The sequence below is a fragment of the Piliocolobus tephrosceles genome, chromosome X (genome assembly GCF_002776525.5).
Source record: "Piliocolobus tephrosceles isolate RC106 chromosome X, ASM277652v3, whole genome shotgun sequence".
Taxonomy (NCBI): Eukaryota; Metazoa; Chordata; class Mammalia; order Primates; family Cercopithecidae; genus Piliocolobus; species Piliocolobus tephrosceles.
In genome coordinates, this window is record NC_045455.1 from 19481185 (window position 1) to 19498666 (window position 17482).

Genomic DNA, 17482 nt, shown 5'->3' on the forward strand with positions numbered 1-17482 from the left:
AGTCATCCCTCAATATCTTGAGGGGATTAGTTCCAGGACCCCCCACCATGGGTACCAAAATCTGTGGCTACTGAGGTCCCTTATATAAAATGGCATAATATTTGCATATAAGGTACACACATCCTTCTGTATACTCTAAATCATGTCTGGATTACTTATAATTGGATACAGAGGACCATCTGTATAAGGCACCTATTACATATGATATCCCATTATCGCTTAATTTATTTAGTTTTAAGTCGTTGCATGGTTTTCTAAATTTTTTCGTCTTAAAATCTTAGTGCACATAGAAGTTTCAAAATATCAAATGTATAAAATGAAGTCCATATTATCACTACCACCTTCCAGCAAACAATACCATTTTTTTCTAATTTTCCAGATATATTTTATAAATACACAAATATGTTTATATATTTATCCACATGGTAGCATATTATAAACCCCTGTGTCCCTTTGCCTTTCCCCCACTTTAAAAAAAAAAATTATTCCGAATCATTTCAGTTCCAAAGGGCGTTCTTATTCTTTTTTATGTATAGCTGTATAGTATTCTGTTACATGGATTTATCCTGAAATGTATTATTTTAATTTTAAATTTAAGATTTTAAACTATTTTCTATGGATGGACATTTAGGTGATTTCTAATCTTTTGCTTTACAGTGCTACAACAAAACGTCCTTGAACACGTAAGCTAAGTAAAGAGAATAGAATCCGTGGCTTAAAGGGTAAAAAAATGCATTTGAAATTTGATAAATGTTACAGAATTGCCTCTAGAAGGTTGGACAATATTCTCTCCTAATACCCGTGTTTCACCTATGTGTCAGAGCCACAGTTCCCCCATCATTCCCTCTCATTATGCTCTTTGTCCCTGTGTCATCACGCTTTTTCATCTTTGTCAACCTGATAGGTGAAGGGGCATTTTAGCAAGTTTTAATTTGCATTTCTCTTCTTATAAGTGAAGGCCAGGCCAGACGCAGTGGCTCACACCTATAATCCCAGCACTTTGGGAGGCCGAGGCAGGTGGATAACCTGAGGACAGGAGTTCAAGACCAGCCTGGCCAACATAGTGAAACCTTGTCTCTACTAAAAATACAAAAATTAGCCGAGTGTGGTGTTGGGCACCTGTAGTCCCAGCTACTTGGGAGGCAGAGGCAGGAGAATCACTTGAACCTAGGAGGTGGAGGTTGCAGTGAGCCAAGATCGCGCCATTGCATTCTAGCCTGGGCTGGGTGACAAGAGCAAAACTCTGTTAAAAAAAAAAAAAAAAAAAAAAGTGACCGGGCGCGGTGTCTCAAGCCTATAATCCCAGCACTTTGGGAGGCCGAGGTGGGCGCATCACGAGGTCAGGAGATCGAGACCATCCTGGCTAACACGGTGAAACCCTGTCTCTACTAAAAAATACAAAAAAACTAGCTGGGCGAGGTGGCCGGCACCTGTAGTCCCAGCTACTCAGGAGGCTGAGGCAGGAGAATGGCGTAAACCCAGGAGGCAGAGCTTGCAGTGAGCCGAGATCCGGCCACCGCACTCTAGCCTGGGCGACAGAGTGAGACTCTGTCTCAAAAAAAAAAAACAAAAAAAAAAAAAAATCAGTTTGCACCTCCTTTTCTGTGATCTGTCTGTTCATAACTTTTGTTTGTGATCATGACTTCTGGAAAAAGAAAAAATAACCCTAAAGATCCAAAAAAGTCAGAATTAGTGAAAGTAATTTGTTCTCTGTGTGAGTAACAAAATACAACATTCTCTTTCAATATTTTATTTTCCCGGAAAACCTAATAATCTGGTCATGTAAAGTTGTATTTTGTAGGTTTTATTAGTTTATGGAAAAAGAATGTGATCACTGAAAACATATTCAACCTCTAGAACAGTACCTGACACTTAGTTCTGTACATTTTTGTGAGGACAGTGTCTTATTATTGTAAATCTATTCTGTGACAGCTCCTATGTGAGATGTCATGCAAAGCTCACCTCTTAAATGAACAAATCTGTATATAGTAAACTACTCTTCTTGTTTTAAACACAGGGAAAATAAAGTTTAGAGAGGCTAAGAAATGTGTCAAGGTCACACCAACCAGTAAGTGGCTGAGCAGAGATTTATAAGAAAAGTTTCCTATTAAAAAATCTCCCCGTGTTCAATCTTTCAACTACCATTTTGCCTTTTGTCAGTTTAGACAATTCTTAATTCAGTCTCTTCACAATTGCATTCATTATAGCTGTGGATATTAAGTCCCGTTAGGTCATATTAATAGGAATTAACACGAATTGGTGAAGGGCAGATGTGAATAATTTTGCATGGCTTTTGAAATGATAGAGTCATTGCTTTTATTTTGAGGATGTATTTATGCTTTTTAAATGTCACATTTACTTATTTAATACTAGTTTTTAAATAGCAGGTGCACAGTTACTACCTCCTAAGTAGCATAACATCTTGATGAGTTTTGTAAGAGCTGAGGTATCAGAGAGGGTGGCGGGACCCCTCTCTGGTTCCCCAGGGTGGCAGGATTTCTATGGGCTAGGCTGGGGGCTGGCTTGTTTTCTTTAATCTTACAGGTGGTAAATGTTACCTGAATGGGTTCTCTTCAACTCTAGACTTTATAAGGATAAATGCATACTCTATTGAGAAGAACTAAACCTATGAATTACATCCAATTCATTCTTGATAAAGTATGAATATAATGACAAACCACAACTTACATACAAATCTAAGATGGTTCTAGCATTGAGTTGAGTTCCTGTCTCCTAGAGTTTTCATGATTAGGTAGCCAAGAATGACCTGAGAGGTAGCTTAGTATCTATCTAGAATCTCTTCTAGCATCACCTTGGTTCTGTTTCTCCAACCTGTAATGTTAGCTTATATATATGTTGAACTGGTCACTTCTTTTAAAGTTGAGCTAACAGAATCTTCCTGTAGTCCTCAAGTTGAGCTAGCAGAATCTTCCTGTAGTCCTCAAGTTGAGCTAGCAGAATCTTCCTGTAGTCCTCTGCATCTGTTCAGAGTTTAATTCTTGAAGAACAAGCTTTTGTTCCTAAAGGGTTTGGAATTGACATTTCTAATTCTCTTGATTTTTTTTTTTTTGTATGCATGCTGTTAGAGCTTGTATACAATGTATATTGTGTACATTTTTACACACATATAGTATACAAGGGTATTATACAAGTCTATGTGGGGGGATGTGTTCTTGATATAACTCCTCCAAAATACCTGAGAAATACTTTCTGTTTTGCCTGCTCAGGGTGCTATAAAAGAATGGATAGGGAGATATAGGGAGAGAAAATTTTAGCACCATCCTTGCTGTGCCCAGCCTGGAAGATGCTATTATTGCTCCAATATCTTTTTTTTTTTTTTTTTTTTTTGCCTTCCATGATTGTGTCCATTCAGGCTGCCAAAACAAAAATTCCAGAGACTGAGTGGTCTAAACAACATTTATTTCTCACAGTTCTGGAGGCTGAGAAGTTGAAGATCAAGGCACTAGCAGATTCAGTGTGTGGTGAGGAACTTCTTCCTGGCTCATACGGCCATTTTCTTGCTTGTCCTCAAATAGTTGAAAGGGAGAAGGAGCTACCTGGGTCTCTTTGGTAAGGGAACTAATTCCATTCATGAGAACCCCATCCTCATGGCTTAATTATTTCCCAAAGGCCCCATTTCCTATTACTGTCACCCTGGGGGTTAGGATTTCAAAGTATGAATTTGTTGGGAGGGGAGGAACACATTGAGTCCATAGGAGATTGTTTCTCGTCACTGAAATATTCTCTCTGTGTAGTACCCTCCTCCTGTGGCAGAGCTTAGTTAATTAAATAGAGGCTTGGTGTTGTTTCACTATTTCATGCCTATTACATATGGCCTAGTTAGGGCAACGTGAAACCAACATCCCAGTTATATTTGTTTTCAAATCCTTGGTAGAACAAGACAAGAATAGGTATTTCCCTAAAATAACAAGCATGATGAAATTTGTTTTTTGGGAGTTGCCATTAGGAATTCTCTCATTTAAAAATTCCAAACCAACTTTTTAATGTATGCCTTCTACTTTAAGTTTTAAATTAGAGTTCCCATATGGACCTATGTGTGCTTATATCTGTCATGTGGCTTTTAAGTGATCACATTTGAATTGTCACTTCGTTCTGACTCTCAGAGAGCCAGAGCAATAGCATGTCACCACAGTAGGATCCAGTCTGATGACAAAGGATGCCTTCTGGGCAGTAACCCATGAACTCAAGTGGTGAAAACTACAGTGTGCTGGTCTTTAATGATGTACACACATCTTTCCCCCAGCCGGCCTCATATTTCCATGGTTCCTTTCTCCAGATGCAGACACTTCTTATTTCATCTACGTGGTGGGAATCCAAATTTATAGTCATTTAAGCTAAGGCCCTTTGATAGTAACTTTATCCTCCAATAGTCTTGAAAAAAGAATGCACACTTTCTTGTATTTTATTTTCTGTATCCTGCAGGTACAATATTTTTTGGTCGATTACTTTCTTCTGCATGGGTTACATAAAAATCTTTACCTTGAAAGCCCATGTAATCACATTTTTTTTTTCAATATGGCCTCTACTTTGAAATTTACTGTTTTTTTTTTTTTTCATTTTCTGTACCTATCTTCATTTTGTTGGAACAAGATAGAATAGGTTTATATGCCAAAATTTGGAACCTCATTTCTGAAGTACTGAATTTCTAATACCAAAACATAGCCATGTAGCCCTCGAGCAGATGAAAGGCACCAATGATACAAATTTATTTATTATTTATTTATGTTTTGAGATGGAGTCTCGCTCTGTCATCCAGGCCGGAGTGCAGTGGCACCATCTTGGCTCACTGCAGCCTCCGCCTCCTGAGTTCAAGTGATTCTCCTGCCTCAGCCTCCCGAATAGCTGGGATCACAGGTGCACACCACCACGCCCAGCTAATGTTTTGTATTTTTAGTAGAAATGGGGTTTCACCATATTGGCTAGGCTGGTCTCGAACTCCTGACCTCAGGTGATCCTTCCACCTTGGTCTCACAAAGTGCTGGGATTACAGGTGTAGACCACCATGCCCGGCCCAGTGATACACTTTCACTTAACTTCTGCTTTTGCTTCCTACCCGCAAATGACATTTGACCTTTTACAGAGATATAAACTGAGCTCATTTTTAACTTGTATTTAACAAAGATACAATTAGTTTCTCAAGAGCAATTCAACGTATCTTATTGAGGAATAATGCCCACAATTTTAACAAAACTACTTATTCCGTAGATTGTACTACTTCTCTTTTTAGGTTGCAGATATGTTATTGCTTGCAGCATTTTGTCCATTGGATTCTTTGCGCTTTCTCAGTGCATACCAGTCTTTTCAAAAAAAATTACATTCTGTAATTTGGGTACTCTGTATATTGTTCTTACTAGAGCTTTGTTGTTGTTGTTGTTGTTGTTGTTTTGTTGAGACAGTATCTCGCTCTATCACTCAGGCTGGAGTGTGGTAGTACAATCACAGCTCACTGCAGCCTTGACTTCCCGGGCTCAAGTGATCCTCCCATGTCAGCCTCAAGTAGCCGAGACCACAGGCACACACTACCATGCCTAGCTAATTATTAAATTTTTGTAGAAATGGGGTCTCACTCTGTTGCCGGGGCTGGTCTCAAACTCCTGGCCTCTCACATGATCCTCTTGCCTCAGCTTCCCAAAGTGCTGGGATTACAAGCATGAGCCACTGTGTGCAGCCTTACTAGAACATTTATTGTACGTTTTATAGCCCTCCTGAGAGCTACCATTTCAATTACTCCTTATTATTTCTCCCCCCCCCTTTTTTTTTTATCTCTCCAGATTATTAATTGCCTTAGAATCTTGTCTTCTCCTTTATTATTTACATTTTTCCCTTGGTGAATTCTGATGCTTTCTATAAGTTATTTGCCTCTTACAGCACTGAATCTGCGTCATCTGCCTCTTCCTTATGTCCTGATAGTCTCTTGTCTCTTTCTATCATCACAATTTGATCCCTGACTTGAACTCAGGCGCTATCTAAAAGTTCATGATTGGTTTAGGACTCATAGGCCAAACTATACTCTTTCTGCATTGTTAAGATTTGGGAATACACCTTCAAAATCAATTTTTCTTATTCTAGGTGGTCCTGAAGGTTGTACTACAGTGTGGTGGTGTCAAGCAGGCAACGGGCCCATATTGGTCTGTGGCCTCTTAGGAACTGGGCTGCACAGAGGGTGAATGGTAGGCAATCGAGCATTATCGCTTGAGCTCTGCCTCCTGTCAGATCAGCAGCATTCGATTCTCATACGAGTGCCAACCCTATCATGAACTGCACCTGAGAGGACTCTGGGTTGCATGCTCCTTATGAGAATCTAACTAATGCCTGACGCTCCAAGGTGGAACAGTTTCAGCCTAAAACCCTCTCCCTTCCCATCTACCACCCCCTGGTCCGTGAAAATTGTCTTCCTTGAAATCCAGCCCTGGTGCCAAAAAGGTTGGGGAGTGCTGGTGTAGAGGAAGTAGAGTATGTGGATTAAGAACTCTCACTTTAGAACCAGACTTCCTGCGTTCAAATTCTTATTCTACCATATATTAGCTGTGTGCCCTTAGGCAAGTCACTTAACACTTTTGTGCCTTTTATTCCCCATCTATAAAACAGGATAATACTGTTAGGGGTTGAATTGTCACCTGCAAAATTCATATGCCAAATTCCTAATAGCTAATAACTCAGAATGTCACTTTGTTTGGAAATAGGATAGTTGCAGGTATAGTTTATTAACATAAAATGTCACACTGGAGTAGGGTAGGTCCCTAATCTAGAGTGAGTGGTGTCCCTATAAAAAGGGAAAATTTGGACATAGGCACCTACACACAGGGAGAACACTACATGAGGATGAAGATGGAGATCTACAAGGCAAGGAATGCCAAAGATTGTCAGCAAGGCCAGCGAAAGTAGGAGTGAGATCTGGAACAGATGTTCCCTCACAGTGCTTAGAAGGAACCAGCCCCACTGACATCTTGGTGTTGGACTTCCAGCTGCCTAGAAGTGAGACACTGTCTCCAACTGTAAGACAAATGCCTGTTGTCTAAGCCACCCAGTCTGTAGTACTTTGTTACAGCAGCCTGAGCAAACAAATAATATTCACCAAATCAGGCTGTCTTGAGGTTTCAATATGTCATTATGGGTAATTGAGCAAACACTAATAAATATTCACTAATTCACTTATCAGAAAGCACTAGGCATGTGCCACATGCATTCCTAAATGCCCAGCTCCTCATTGGCTATATGTACATAGTGTGAGTGATTTCAGAGGTGCTTGCAGGCCCCACCCACCTGCAAAATGCAAATTCCTTCGTTCTTCTTCCATAAGTCCTTGTTCCAAGTTAAAATAATAATAGTACTGATGGTATACTCATAGTGATAACAACCATTGAATAACAATTTCCTACAAGAAAGGTGCTGTGTACTAGGTGCCTAATAATATAAGATAATACCTCCCTACCTTCCCAATGGCATGTTATTGGTGTCCACTGTTGAGGTTTACAGACCTCTGTGATCCTGGATCATCAGCTCCACAGGCTGTGTTTTATTCATCTCAAGCCGCATCACTACCCCCATTTCACCACCTCTGCCTTCTCATTCTCTGTCTGGATCTCTTAGCTCCCCTCCTACCCAGGAGGCAGCAGTGTGGAGGAAAAGTCTCAGACCTGACATTCTATCTGTTCTCCTTTGTGGAACCCAGGAGAATGGGGCGGCATCTGTAGCCTCCCAACACTGAAGAAGAATGGGGCTCTTCCCATTTCACCCCTCCCTTTCTCCCCTCCCTCCAGGAATAGGCCACTTCTGCATGCGGCAGCAGGTCCCAATTCAGCTCACACTGAGAATGTAAGAACTACAAACAGAATTTCTATTGAATTTTGTGTCTTCAGAAAAAAAAGAGAGAGAGAGAAGGAAACTAAGGAACTCGCTTCCCTACACATGCTGGTAACCATGGGCCTGTGAGGCTTTGCTCAGGCTTTTTTCCTTTGTTGTGCTTATCCATTTCTGCATAACAGATTACCCAAATACTCAATGGCTTGAAGGTGACCATTTCATTTCTTACCATTCCTGTGGGTCAGGAATTTTGGAAGGGCTTGACTAGGCAGTTCTAGCTTAGCGTCTTTCAGTGCAGTTGCAGTCAGATGGTGATAGGTGTTGGAGTAGCTGTGGAGTGGCCCGCCATCTGTTTTTCTTCCTGAAATCTTGAGCTTCCCCATCATGGTCGCTCTATGTGAGTTGGTTTGGGCTTCCTTATGGCATGGCTGCCTCAGGACAGCTGGACTGCTTATTTGATGGTTCAGGGCTCAGGCACAAGATAGGACCTGTAATACACTTTATGATTTAACCTTGAAAGTCACAAAATGTCACTTCTGCGGCATTTTATTGGTTATAAAAGAGTCAGAAACTCACCAAGTTTCAAGGAAAGGCCAGTTGAAGCCAACCTTGAATGAAGGAGTGGCAAGATTCTAGAAAAACATGTTAGTCAAGAAACATTGTGTGGCCTTCTTTGGAAAATACATTTTTGTACATCCCTAGACACTCTGTTTGCACAAACTATTTATGTAAATAAAGCTGCATGACACTGTCATCAGCCAACACATACTTAGTAAACATTGACTCCATCCAGGTTGTATGCTAAGCCTGAGACTTCAAAGGTGAAAAGTCCTTATCTTAGGGCTTAAGGAGTCAGGATCTTGTTAGGGGACATAGATACATAAATAACAAGTTATAGTATCATTTGATCAGTGCTATAAATGAGGTACAAGGTACAGTGGTGCATGGAGGAATGAATACATTGATTAAGTATTTCCTGAAATAAGTATCTCCCTTTCTCCACGTGAGATACCCTGGGGTGACAAGCTCTGGGGATCCGGAGGGGGGATGAGAAAAAGACACTCCCCTGAGCTCCTTGAGCTCACTGTCCAGGAAGGAGTGAGGAACTGTAACCACCACGGTCGAGATGGGACCGAACTCTCAAATTTGTATCATGTTACAAAATCAGGGCTATCAATGTGGAGATTTTGCTCTTAATATTTCAAAACATATAGTAATTGCTATATTTTAAAAGGACTTTAATGGCTTCCTTGAGAAAATGTAAATGAGCACTTTGTACATTACATTTCTAGACTTTCTTTTGCTGGCATAACAGCAAGAATTCAAGTGAGAGGTTATGAAATGAGTAGACAGAAGAGTATTCCTGGTGAGAAAAATTTACTGTTCCTTTATATTATAATATTGATACAGATTGAGTATCACTTATCTGAAATGTTTGGGACCAGAAGTGTTTGGGATTTTGAATTTTTTCAGAGTTTGGAATACCTGCTCAACATACCAGTTGAGCATCCCAAATCCAAAAAATCCAAAAATGCTCCAATGAGCATTTCCTTGAAGTGTCATGTTGGCACTCAAAAAGTTTCAGGTTTGGCGGGATTTTAGATTTTAAATTTTCAAATTTCAGACACTCAACCTGTAAATGCAATTTTTTCTTTCTCTCCTGTTAAACCAAATCGTCTCAATACTAGAACATGTATCTTACCATACTTGCCTTTTTCTGAATTTCACAGTTAACACATATATGTTCAAGGCCTCCAACGTTCAATCTGCAACCAATGTTAAATCCAACATGAACTTCCATTTGCACCCTTGACAAAGCAGTTTATTATCCTGCTTGGAGAGAGAGGTTCATACATCGTTGAAAACTTCATTGTTTTTCTTCCTGAAATCTTGAGCCTCACCGTCATGGTCACTCTATATGAGTTCATTTGGGCTTCCTCACGGTGCTATACAGAAGGTGGTATTCCACACATGGGTATACAGAAGATCCCATGTCAAGAAGAAGTTATTCCACTTTAGAAAAGCTCCAGTCAGGTTGGTGTGATCGGAACAGACTGATTCATGTTAAACGCTGTGTTCAACTGTCTTGTAGGTTCTTCATTCCTTTACTGACGCCATCTTTGATGAGTGGATGAAAAGATTTAATCCTCCTGTAGATGCCTGGCCTCAGGAGCTGGCCCCTATTGGTCACAATCGGATGTACAACATGGTTCCTTTCTTCCCTCCAGTGACGAATGGAGAACTCTTTTTAACCGCAGACCAACTTGGCTACAGCTATGCCATTGATCTGCCAGGTAACTAACACAACTTCTAAATGGGTGATTCATTCATCTTCTAAAGGAGCTAGCTTGCTTGCTTTCTTTTTAATGTAAACCAAGACCTTTAACTGAAGCTTTCAGGTCTAGCTAGGTGTATTGACCATCTTTCTAGCATATGTGTATTTAGCAAAACGAGCCTTTAAACTACCAATTGAACATCAGAAAGGGACTAATGAGCTGACTCTTGTTTTAGAAAACTGAAAGTTTTCAATAGATCTTATTAAAGGAACTATCTACTTCTACACCTGACTTGACAATTCTCTCTGAATTAATTGGATTAATAAAAAGCCTCTCTATGGTTGTTTCAAATTTCTAACCAATGAAGTAAACAGGCCTGCCTCAAAGAATAATCTCTAAATCCAGCTAGTCCCTGTACAGTGTATCTACCCAAAGTCTCAGCCTAGAAAACAATCAAGATGATTTCAGAGCTCAATCTCTCCCTCTTTGACCTGAGTCTTTCAAGCTTGGTTGTAGTGGGACACTCGGGCAGAGTATTACCTCAAATCAAGTTCAAATTTATGAAAGAGCCTAAGTACAGAGGGCCTTAGATGCCAGGCATGAAACTCCAATAAGATACCACCTCATATGCATTGGGATGACTGCTATCAAAAAAATAGAAAATAGTAAGTGTTGCTGAGGCTGTAGAGAAATTGCTGGTGGGAATGTAAAACGGTGCAGCCACTATGGAAAACAGTATGGGGATTGCTCAAAAAAATGGAACAAAGAATTACCCTATGACCCAGCAATTATAGTTCCGGGTATACCTAAAAGAACGGAAAGCAAGGTCTAGCAGAGATATTGCACGCCCACGTTCATAGCAGCATCATTTACAATAGCCAAAAAGTAGAAGCAGCCCAAGTGTCCATCAGTAGATGAATGAATAGACAAAAAGGTGGCAGATACATACGATGGAATATTATTCAGCCTCAAAAAGGAAGGAGATTCTGATACATGCCACAACATGGATGAACCTTGAGGGCGTTAAGCTAAGTTTAATAAGCCAGACATAAAAACAAATACCGCATGACTCCACTTATATGAGACTATGAGGTCGTCAAATTCACAGAGACTCCTAGTTACCAGGGGTTGGGAGGGGAGAATACGGAGTTACTGTTTGGTGGGCACCATGTATCAGTTTTCCAAGATGAAAAGGTTCTGAGAATGGATGGTGCTGATGGTCGCACAACAATGTGAATGTATGTAATGCCACTGCACTGCATATCTCTGCTAGACCTTGCTTTCAGTTCTTTCAGGTATACCCGGAAGTGTAATTGCTGGGTCATAGGGTAATTCTTTGTTCCATTTTTTTGAGGAATCCCCATACTGTTTTCCATAGTGGCTGCACCGTTTTACATTCCCACCAACAATGCACAAGGATTCCAATTTCTCTACAGCCTCAGCAACACTTACTATTTTCAAGGTGGTCAAATTTATGTTACGTGTATGTTACCACAATTTCTAAAACATAATTTTTAAAAAAACTAGCCAGATGATTTGGACAAAAGCAAAAGGCAACCATTTCTGGGTCTTGAACAAAGAAATGGCAGAATCAAAATATCTGTGTTTTAAGAAGATGAAGTCGGCAATAGGTGCTGCCGGATTGAAGCGGGAGGAGACAGATCAAAACCCTCTTGGAGGAATCCCATCAGGACAGGTCAGGACCTCCCGTGGGATTGCAGAAAAAGGACTAGAAAGAGAATCTTGTATTTAGGTGAGTGTAAGCTATAGAAAAATTCAGAAGAGCTGAAATTAAGAACAGTTGGCCAAAGAGAATATACTTTTTAAAATAAATGACAAATAGGCATACATATATTAAAAATGAAATTTGGCCAGGCACAGTGGCTCACACCTGTAATCCCAGCACTTTGGGAGGCCGAGGCAGGTGGATCACCTGCAGTCAGGAGTTTGAGGGCAGCCTGGCCAGTGTGGTGAAACCCTGTCTCTACTAAAAATACAAAACTTAGCTGAGCATGGTGGCGGGTGCCTGTAATCCCAGCGACTCGGGAGGTTGAGGCAGGAGAATCGCTTGAACCCGGGAGGCAGAGGTTGCAGTGAGCCGAGATCACGTCACTGCACTGCAGCCTGAGTGACAGAGCGAGAACTCCATCTTAAAACAAAACAAAACAAAACAAACAAAAAACCCCAAAAATGAAATTCACCAATTTTGTGGAAGAGTGCTTATAAAATCTATTTGAATAGAAGATTGGAGTTATCATGTGGGAAATTGACATTTTATTCACAACTATTCAAATGTGTATAAATATCATCTGCTTGTTTATTGAATGTCTCCTAGTGTAATAGTCAGTCTGATCCCTCTCACAGGCTTATCATTCTATTAAAAGGTAGAGACAACAGCAGAATTTCTCTACCTGAAGGTTGTATATTTTGCAGCTCCCCAGATGCCATTTTAGCATGCACTTTTACAAACGAGCTTCTAACTCACAAAAGTAGTTACATTCCTCCTTAGAGGGTTTCTTCCGCATAAGCATTTATTGTAACAAATTTTTAAAATGCAATAAGCTGTATTTAAGTAATGGGATGCCATTTCCGACTTCCCCAAGAAAAACAATTGTGGATATGATAAATGGTGAGGAAGGAGAAGATAAATTTTAGTCTAGCAAGAGTAGTTTTGCTTTATCAACAAAAAAGCCTGTGAAAGCCAAGTGCGCTTGCTCTTTTTCTCTTCTGAAAGTACTCAGCTGATGAAAATGCTGACTGTAGACCCTTCTCTTCTGCTTTAGTTTCAGTTGAAGAAACTCCAGGTTGGCCCACAACCCTCTCAGTGGTCATGGGAACGCTGGTGGCTTTGGTTGGTCTTTTTGTGCTGCTGGCTTCTCTTCAATATAGAAGACTTCGAAAAGGATATACACCCCTAATGGAGACACATTTAAGCAGCAAGAGATACACGGAAGAAGCCTAGGGTGCTCATGACTTACCTAAGAGAAGAGGCTGACCAACCCATAGTTCTGACCCTGACAATAAAGGAACTAATCCTCACTGTTCCTTCTTGAGTTGAAGATCTTTGACATAGGTTCTTCTATAGTGGTGATGATCTCATTCAGAAGATGCTTAGCTGTAGTTTCGTTTGCTTGCTTGTTTCACAAACCCAAACTAAAGTGCTTGAGGCTACCTCTATCTTCAAATAAAGGTAGACCTGACAGTTTGTGATATCTGATAATAATCCCCTATATTGATTAAGCCTCCTCCTTTTCTGAAAGCATTTAAAAAAACAAAAAGTCCCAAAACATTGATCCGGGGGAGTCATTTAAATTTGCAGATCAGTGCAATTTGAGACCTGGCCAAGACCATGCATCAATCTTTCTCAGCCCCAGTGTCTTGATTGGTAATGGCATGGAGGTGAGAGGGGGTAGGTGCTAGATGAATCTCCAAGATCCTTTTTAGCTATAAACATCTCTGCTTCTAGGCACCCTCCTGATTATCTTCCTTGAGCTTCGTTTTCTTCTTTCCTCTATCTTTTTCCTCTCCAGCTTAGAAGATGAGAATAAGCCTTGTTTTCTTTACAGGACAGAAAATGACTAAATGAAGGTTCAATTCCCCTCTATTGTGTAAATTAGATTTTACAGATTTTACTTAAAATCTGCAGTTTTAAACAGTAGACCTATATTACAGGATTCAATAGCTAGATACACATTGATTCTATAGGGATAAATAGAGAAGATAATACAATTATAGAGCTTCCTGGTTTGTTGATATACTACTGTAAACCTATAACAAATACAGAATTACTCTTTCCAAGAAAGGCTGACTGAAGGCTGGCGAGGCTATAAACCTGAACATGAGACAATTTGACCTGAGTCCTATTAGTCTGAGGTCTCTTTGGCTGATCCTGAACCAATTTCTTTACTAGGTAGCCTCAGATGAAAAATTATTCCCACATAATGCACTTGGCTTATTTTTAAGCATTGATGTTAGATTCATTAATGTTGCAGTATACTCACAGTTACTTACGAATGCTGACCAATTAAGCCTTATTTGAAAGCAAACCATCTGTACAAAACATGGCAATTCAGAATTAAGTGGTTATATTCTGCCATGCAATCATCAGATCATGAGAAATAAGAATGAGGCAATCTTTACTATGATGTTCAGACTTATCATGACGGACCCCACTTCAGAGAAGTTAATGGCTCTTGAGATTTCCACGCAAATTTCATCTGCTCATATCTGGTTTCTGTGCATCATGAGTGAGACCGAAGTTCTAGGGCGTGGTTTGTCTGTCGGAGATCCCTCTCTACTGGAACGAATGTCTGTAAAGAATGGGTGTTAAGAGGTCCCTGGAGCTGCCTTCTACATAAAGGGGGACTAGAGAGTGCAAGACTCACCAAGAACCAGTTTTCCCCCATGCAGTAGGACTGCTAAAGCCAGAGAAGTGGACAAAGCCCCGCTGGAACTGAATTTGAATTTGAATCTCATAAAGTTACAGGTGCATCTGAGAGCAGGCTCAGTGGTGAAGATTAAGATAGCCCGGAGTCCTTCATGGGGGTAAAGCCCTGCTTGGGCTTTTTAGCTTCAACCACATGCATACCTCTCAATTCCTGCCATTAACAATATTCATGGAAAGTACAGCACTGTGTCTTTCACAAGCTCCACTCTGGAATGTTTATGCTCTGAACTCAGGATAGTTGGGGAACACATTTTTAAATCTTGGTTTTAAACAAAAAGAGAGATTTGGTAAAATGAAGATATAATTGTGCATGGTATATATATTTCAGAAAAGTTATGTATGAATCAATTATGTATTAAAAGCACCAGGAAAAACTGCTTTTTATAGGTGAACTATTATGAATAATTTCATAAAGCAAATAACCACCTCTAGCTTATCAGGTATATCAGAATTCTCATAAATCATATTCTCATAAGATTTGGTTAAAGCAAGATCTATCTTAGGTAGAAAAAAATAGTAATCAGTTATACTTAGCTACTTTTATCTATAGTGTGGGCAACTTTTTATAACTATTATGTTTTATAATGTCTTCCTGAGAGAGTTTCCTGATTTTGTAGTTCATATAAGAGAAATACAATTTTCTAACATTTTCTGACCTTACAATAAATCAATTATGAGCACATTTTAACAAATATTAAGGTAGGATAAACCAACAGAATAAAATGTTGGTATTTACTTACATTGAATATCATGCAAATAAACTCAGAAAATGTCACCAAATACTGTGGGCTGTATTTCTCAATGATAGAGGAAAGAATTCAACCTTGAAGAAAATGACCAGATCACTTTATGCTTATATCTTCAGTATTAGAAAAACTGCATATATGATTTTAATAGAAATGCTTTTTATAAAGCTAACATTCAGTAATGGGGTAAAATGCAATAACATGTTTCCTTTGTGCATTAAATTCCTTTCTAATTCTAAAATTGACATTTGTATCTTGCTTACAATTTAACATTGTTAATTATAATACTTTTAGTGACTCGTTTTAATCTCACATTATTAAGAAGTAGAAAACTTACTAAAAAGGAAACGAAAAATAAATGTTTTACAGATTATTGTTTATCTTTTGAGGATTATTGTTTTTTAATTTGTGGGCATCAATTCCCATCTTTTGGGAACTCAACATGTATACTGAAGTATATATACATGTAAAATACATAATAACCTCAGTCTGAAAAGTAATCTCTTAAACTGATATGCTATTTTCTGGTGAGTTTCCAAACAATTGCTATTTTCTGAATCTGTATTGAACAGGTAGGAAAAGGAGAGCCAGCCTTTCCCCAGGTGAAGTTACTTTGGATATCCCCACAGTCTAGTGACTAATCCTGGGGTGGAAGCAGGCGGCTACTTCAAGTGACCGACCAGGGAAGAGAGGTCCTGCAGCAGCTAACTTGGTGATCCCCCAGGTAAGCCTTCAAGATGGGTCCATTTGTTGGAGACCCCCAGAAGAAGCAAGTTAGAACCAATGTGGCAATGGTTATGTGAGGTTTGCTTCCACATCTAGACCTGAAGTTAAAGGTCAGGTTGTATACCCCTCTGTACAGCTACACGGTCATTATATCAAAGCACCTTGCCTTAAGTACTCAGAGAATGTTGGTGGTTGATATATGTGCATAAATGAACCAATTCACCCCTAGTGGGAGGTAATTACTTTCTGTAATGCAATGGCAAAATCTGAGGTTGAAGCTCTTCCTATTTCTGTAGTGCCTTACTTATCCTGAGTACTTTATAAATATTCTTTGAATGAATAAATGAGTGAATAAACTAATCTCAAAGTAGAAGTTTTCATTCAGAGCTTCTGACATCTGTTTTAAGATGTTCTGGATAAAACATAAGATCCCTGCCTTGAAGTTACCATACAACCTATCCTTCGGATTTTGAATTGCACATATGCTAGGTGGGATTAAACTCTGTGCAACCTAACACAAGGAGACACTCTTCAGGTATATTTTCTTTCTAGATGCATCTTCTTCCTACTCTTGGTAGGCCTTAATTCTACCACTTTTAGGGACTAGGATAGAAAGCTAAGATTTCACCTACCTCTCCTCTAAGGCCTCACACATGCTATTTTAGGATCCTCCACTGTCTGATATCCTAAAAGCTTTGTTTCAGTGGAAGGAGTTAGTGGGCAAATTATTTAGTCAGGCAAACCAATGCCTGTCTCACACTGATGGACTCAAGCAGCAATTGCTTTAAAAACTCTCCAAAGATGACAGTACTTTGACTTAAGCCGTAACAGCAGTTCAAGCTGAAAAAAAAACCCTTATGAATTTAATTCTGCTTTGGCAGGTCATTAAATGAAATCTTGAAAACCATATGCAAGAATATTGTGAACTATAAGTTAGTTTTCGAAAAACAAGGTTCCTATTCAATACTTGCATGCTCACCACAGCTGCATCTGTTTGGTAGAAACCATTAACCCACTTATGTTATTTGCAGCATCAACTTTAGTCAGACTTCTTAAATCTAATATGACTGAATTTGGTCATTCTGTTAGCCATTTTCTGCTCTTTTGGCAGTTTATAAACAAATTAAAACCATCACAGTGCCTCCCAAGTATAATTGTACTGGTTGTGAATAATGCTAAGTAGAGATGCTTGAGCTTGGCCTTCTTTATTAAAACAACAAATTTCACTGCCAGAGTTATGCACCCTGATTACTCCTTCACTTTGTATGTTATTGAGGGTTTCTGAATTTGCAATTAGCCCAATGACCAATCTTGATTACTAGGGGAGTGGAATTAGGCTTACAATAAAGCAAAACCTGCCCTCTTGTGTTTTATTAGAAAATTGCACAATGTAGTAAAGTTCTTAAAGCTATTTTCCTCTACCGTGGTTGATTGCCTACCCAGAGTGGAAAAAAAGGCTGGAA

General features: G+C 39.4%; 1 protein-coding gene across 1 annotated transcript in view; it reads left to right on the forward strand.

Moving 5' to 3' along the window:
• LOC111546588 (L-dopachrome tautomerase) overlaps nt 1-15666 on the forward strand; it is a 41259-nt gene extending 25593 nt beyond the window's left edge. The window contains exons 7-8 of the mRNA XM_023218060.3: nt 9917-10118; nt 12884-15666. Coding sequence (XP_023073828.1) covers nt 9917-10118; nt 12884-13062 — 381 coding nt within the window. The 3' untranslated portion in view covers nt 13063-15666. The remainder of the gene's footprint in view (nt 1-9916; nt 10119-12883) is intronic.
• Nucleotides 15667-17482: the final 1816 nt, after the last annotated feature.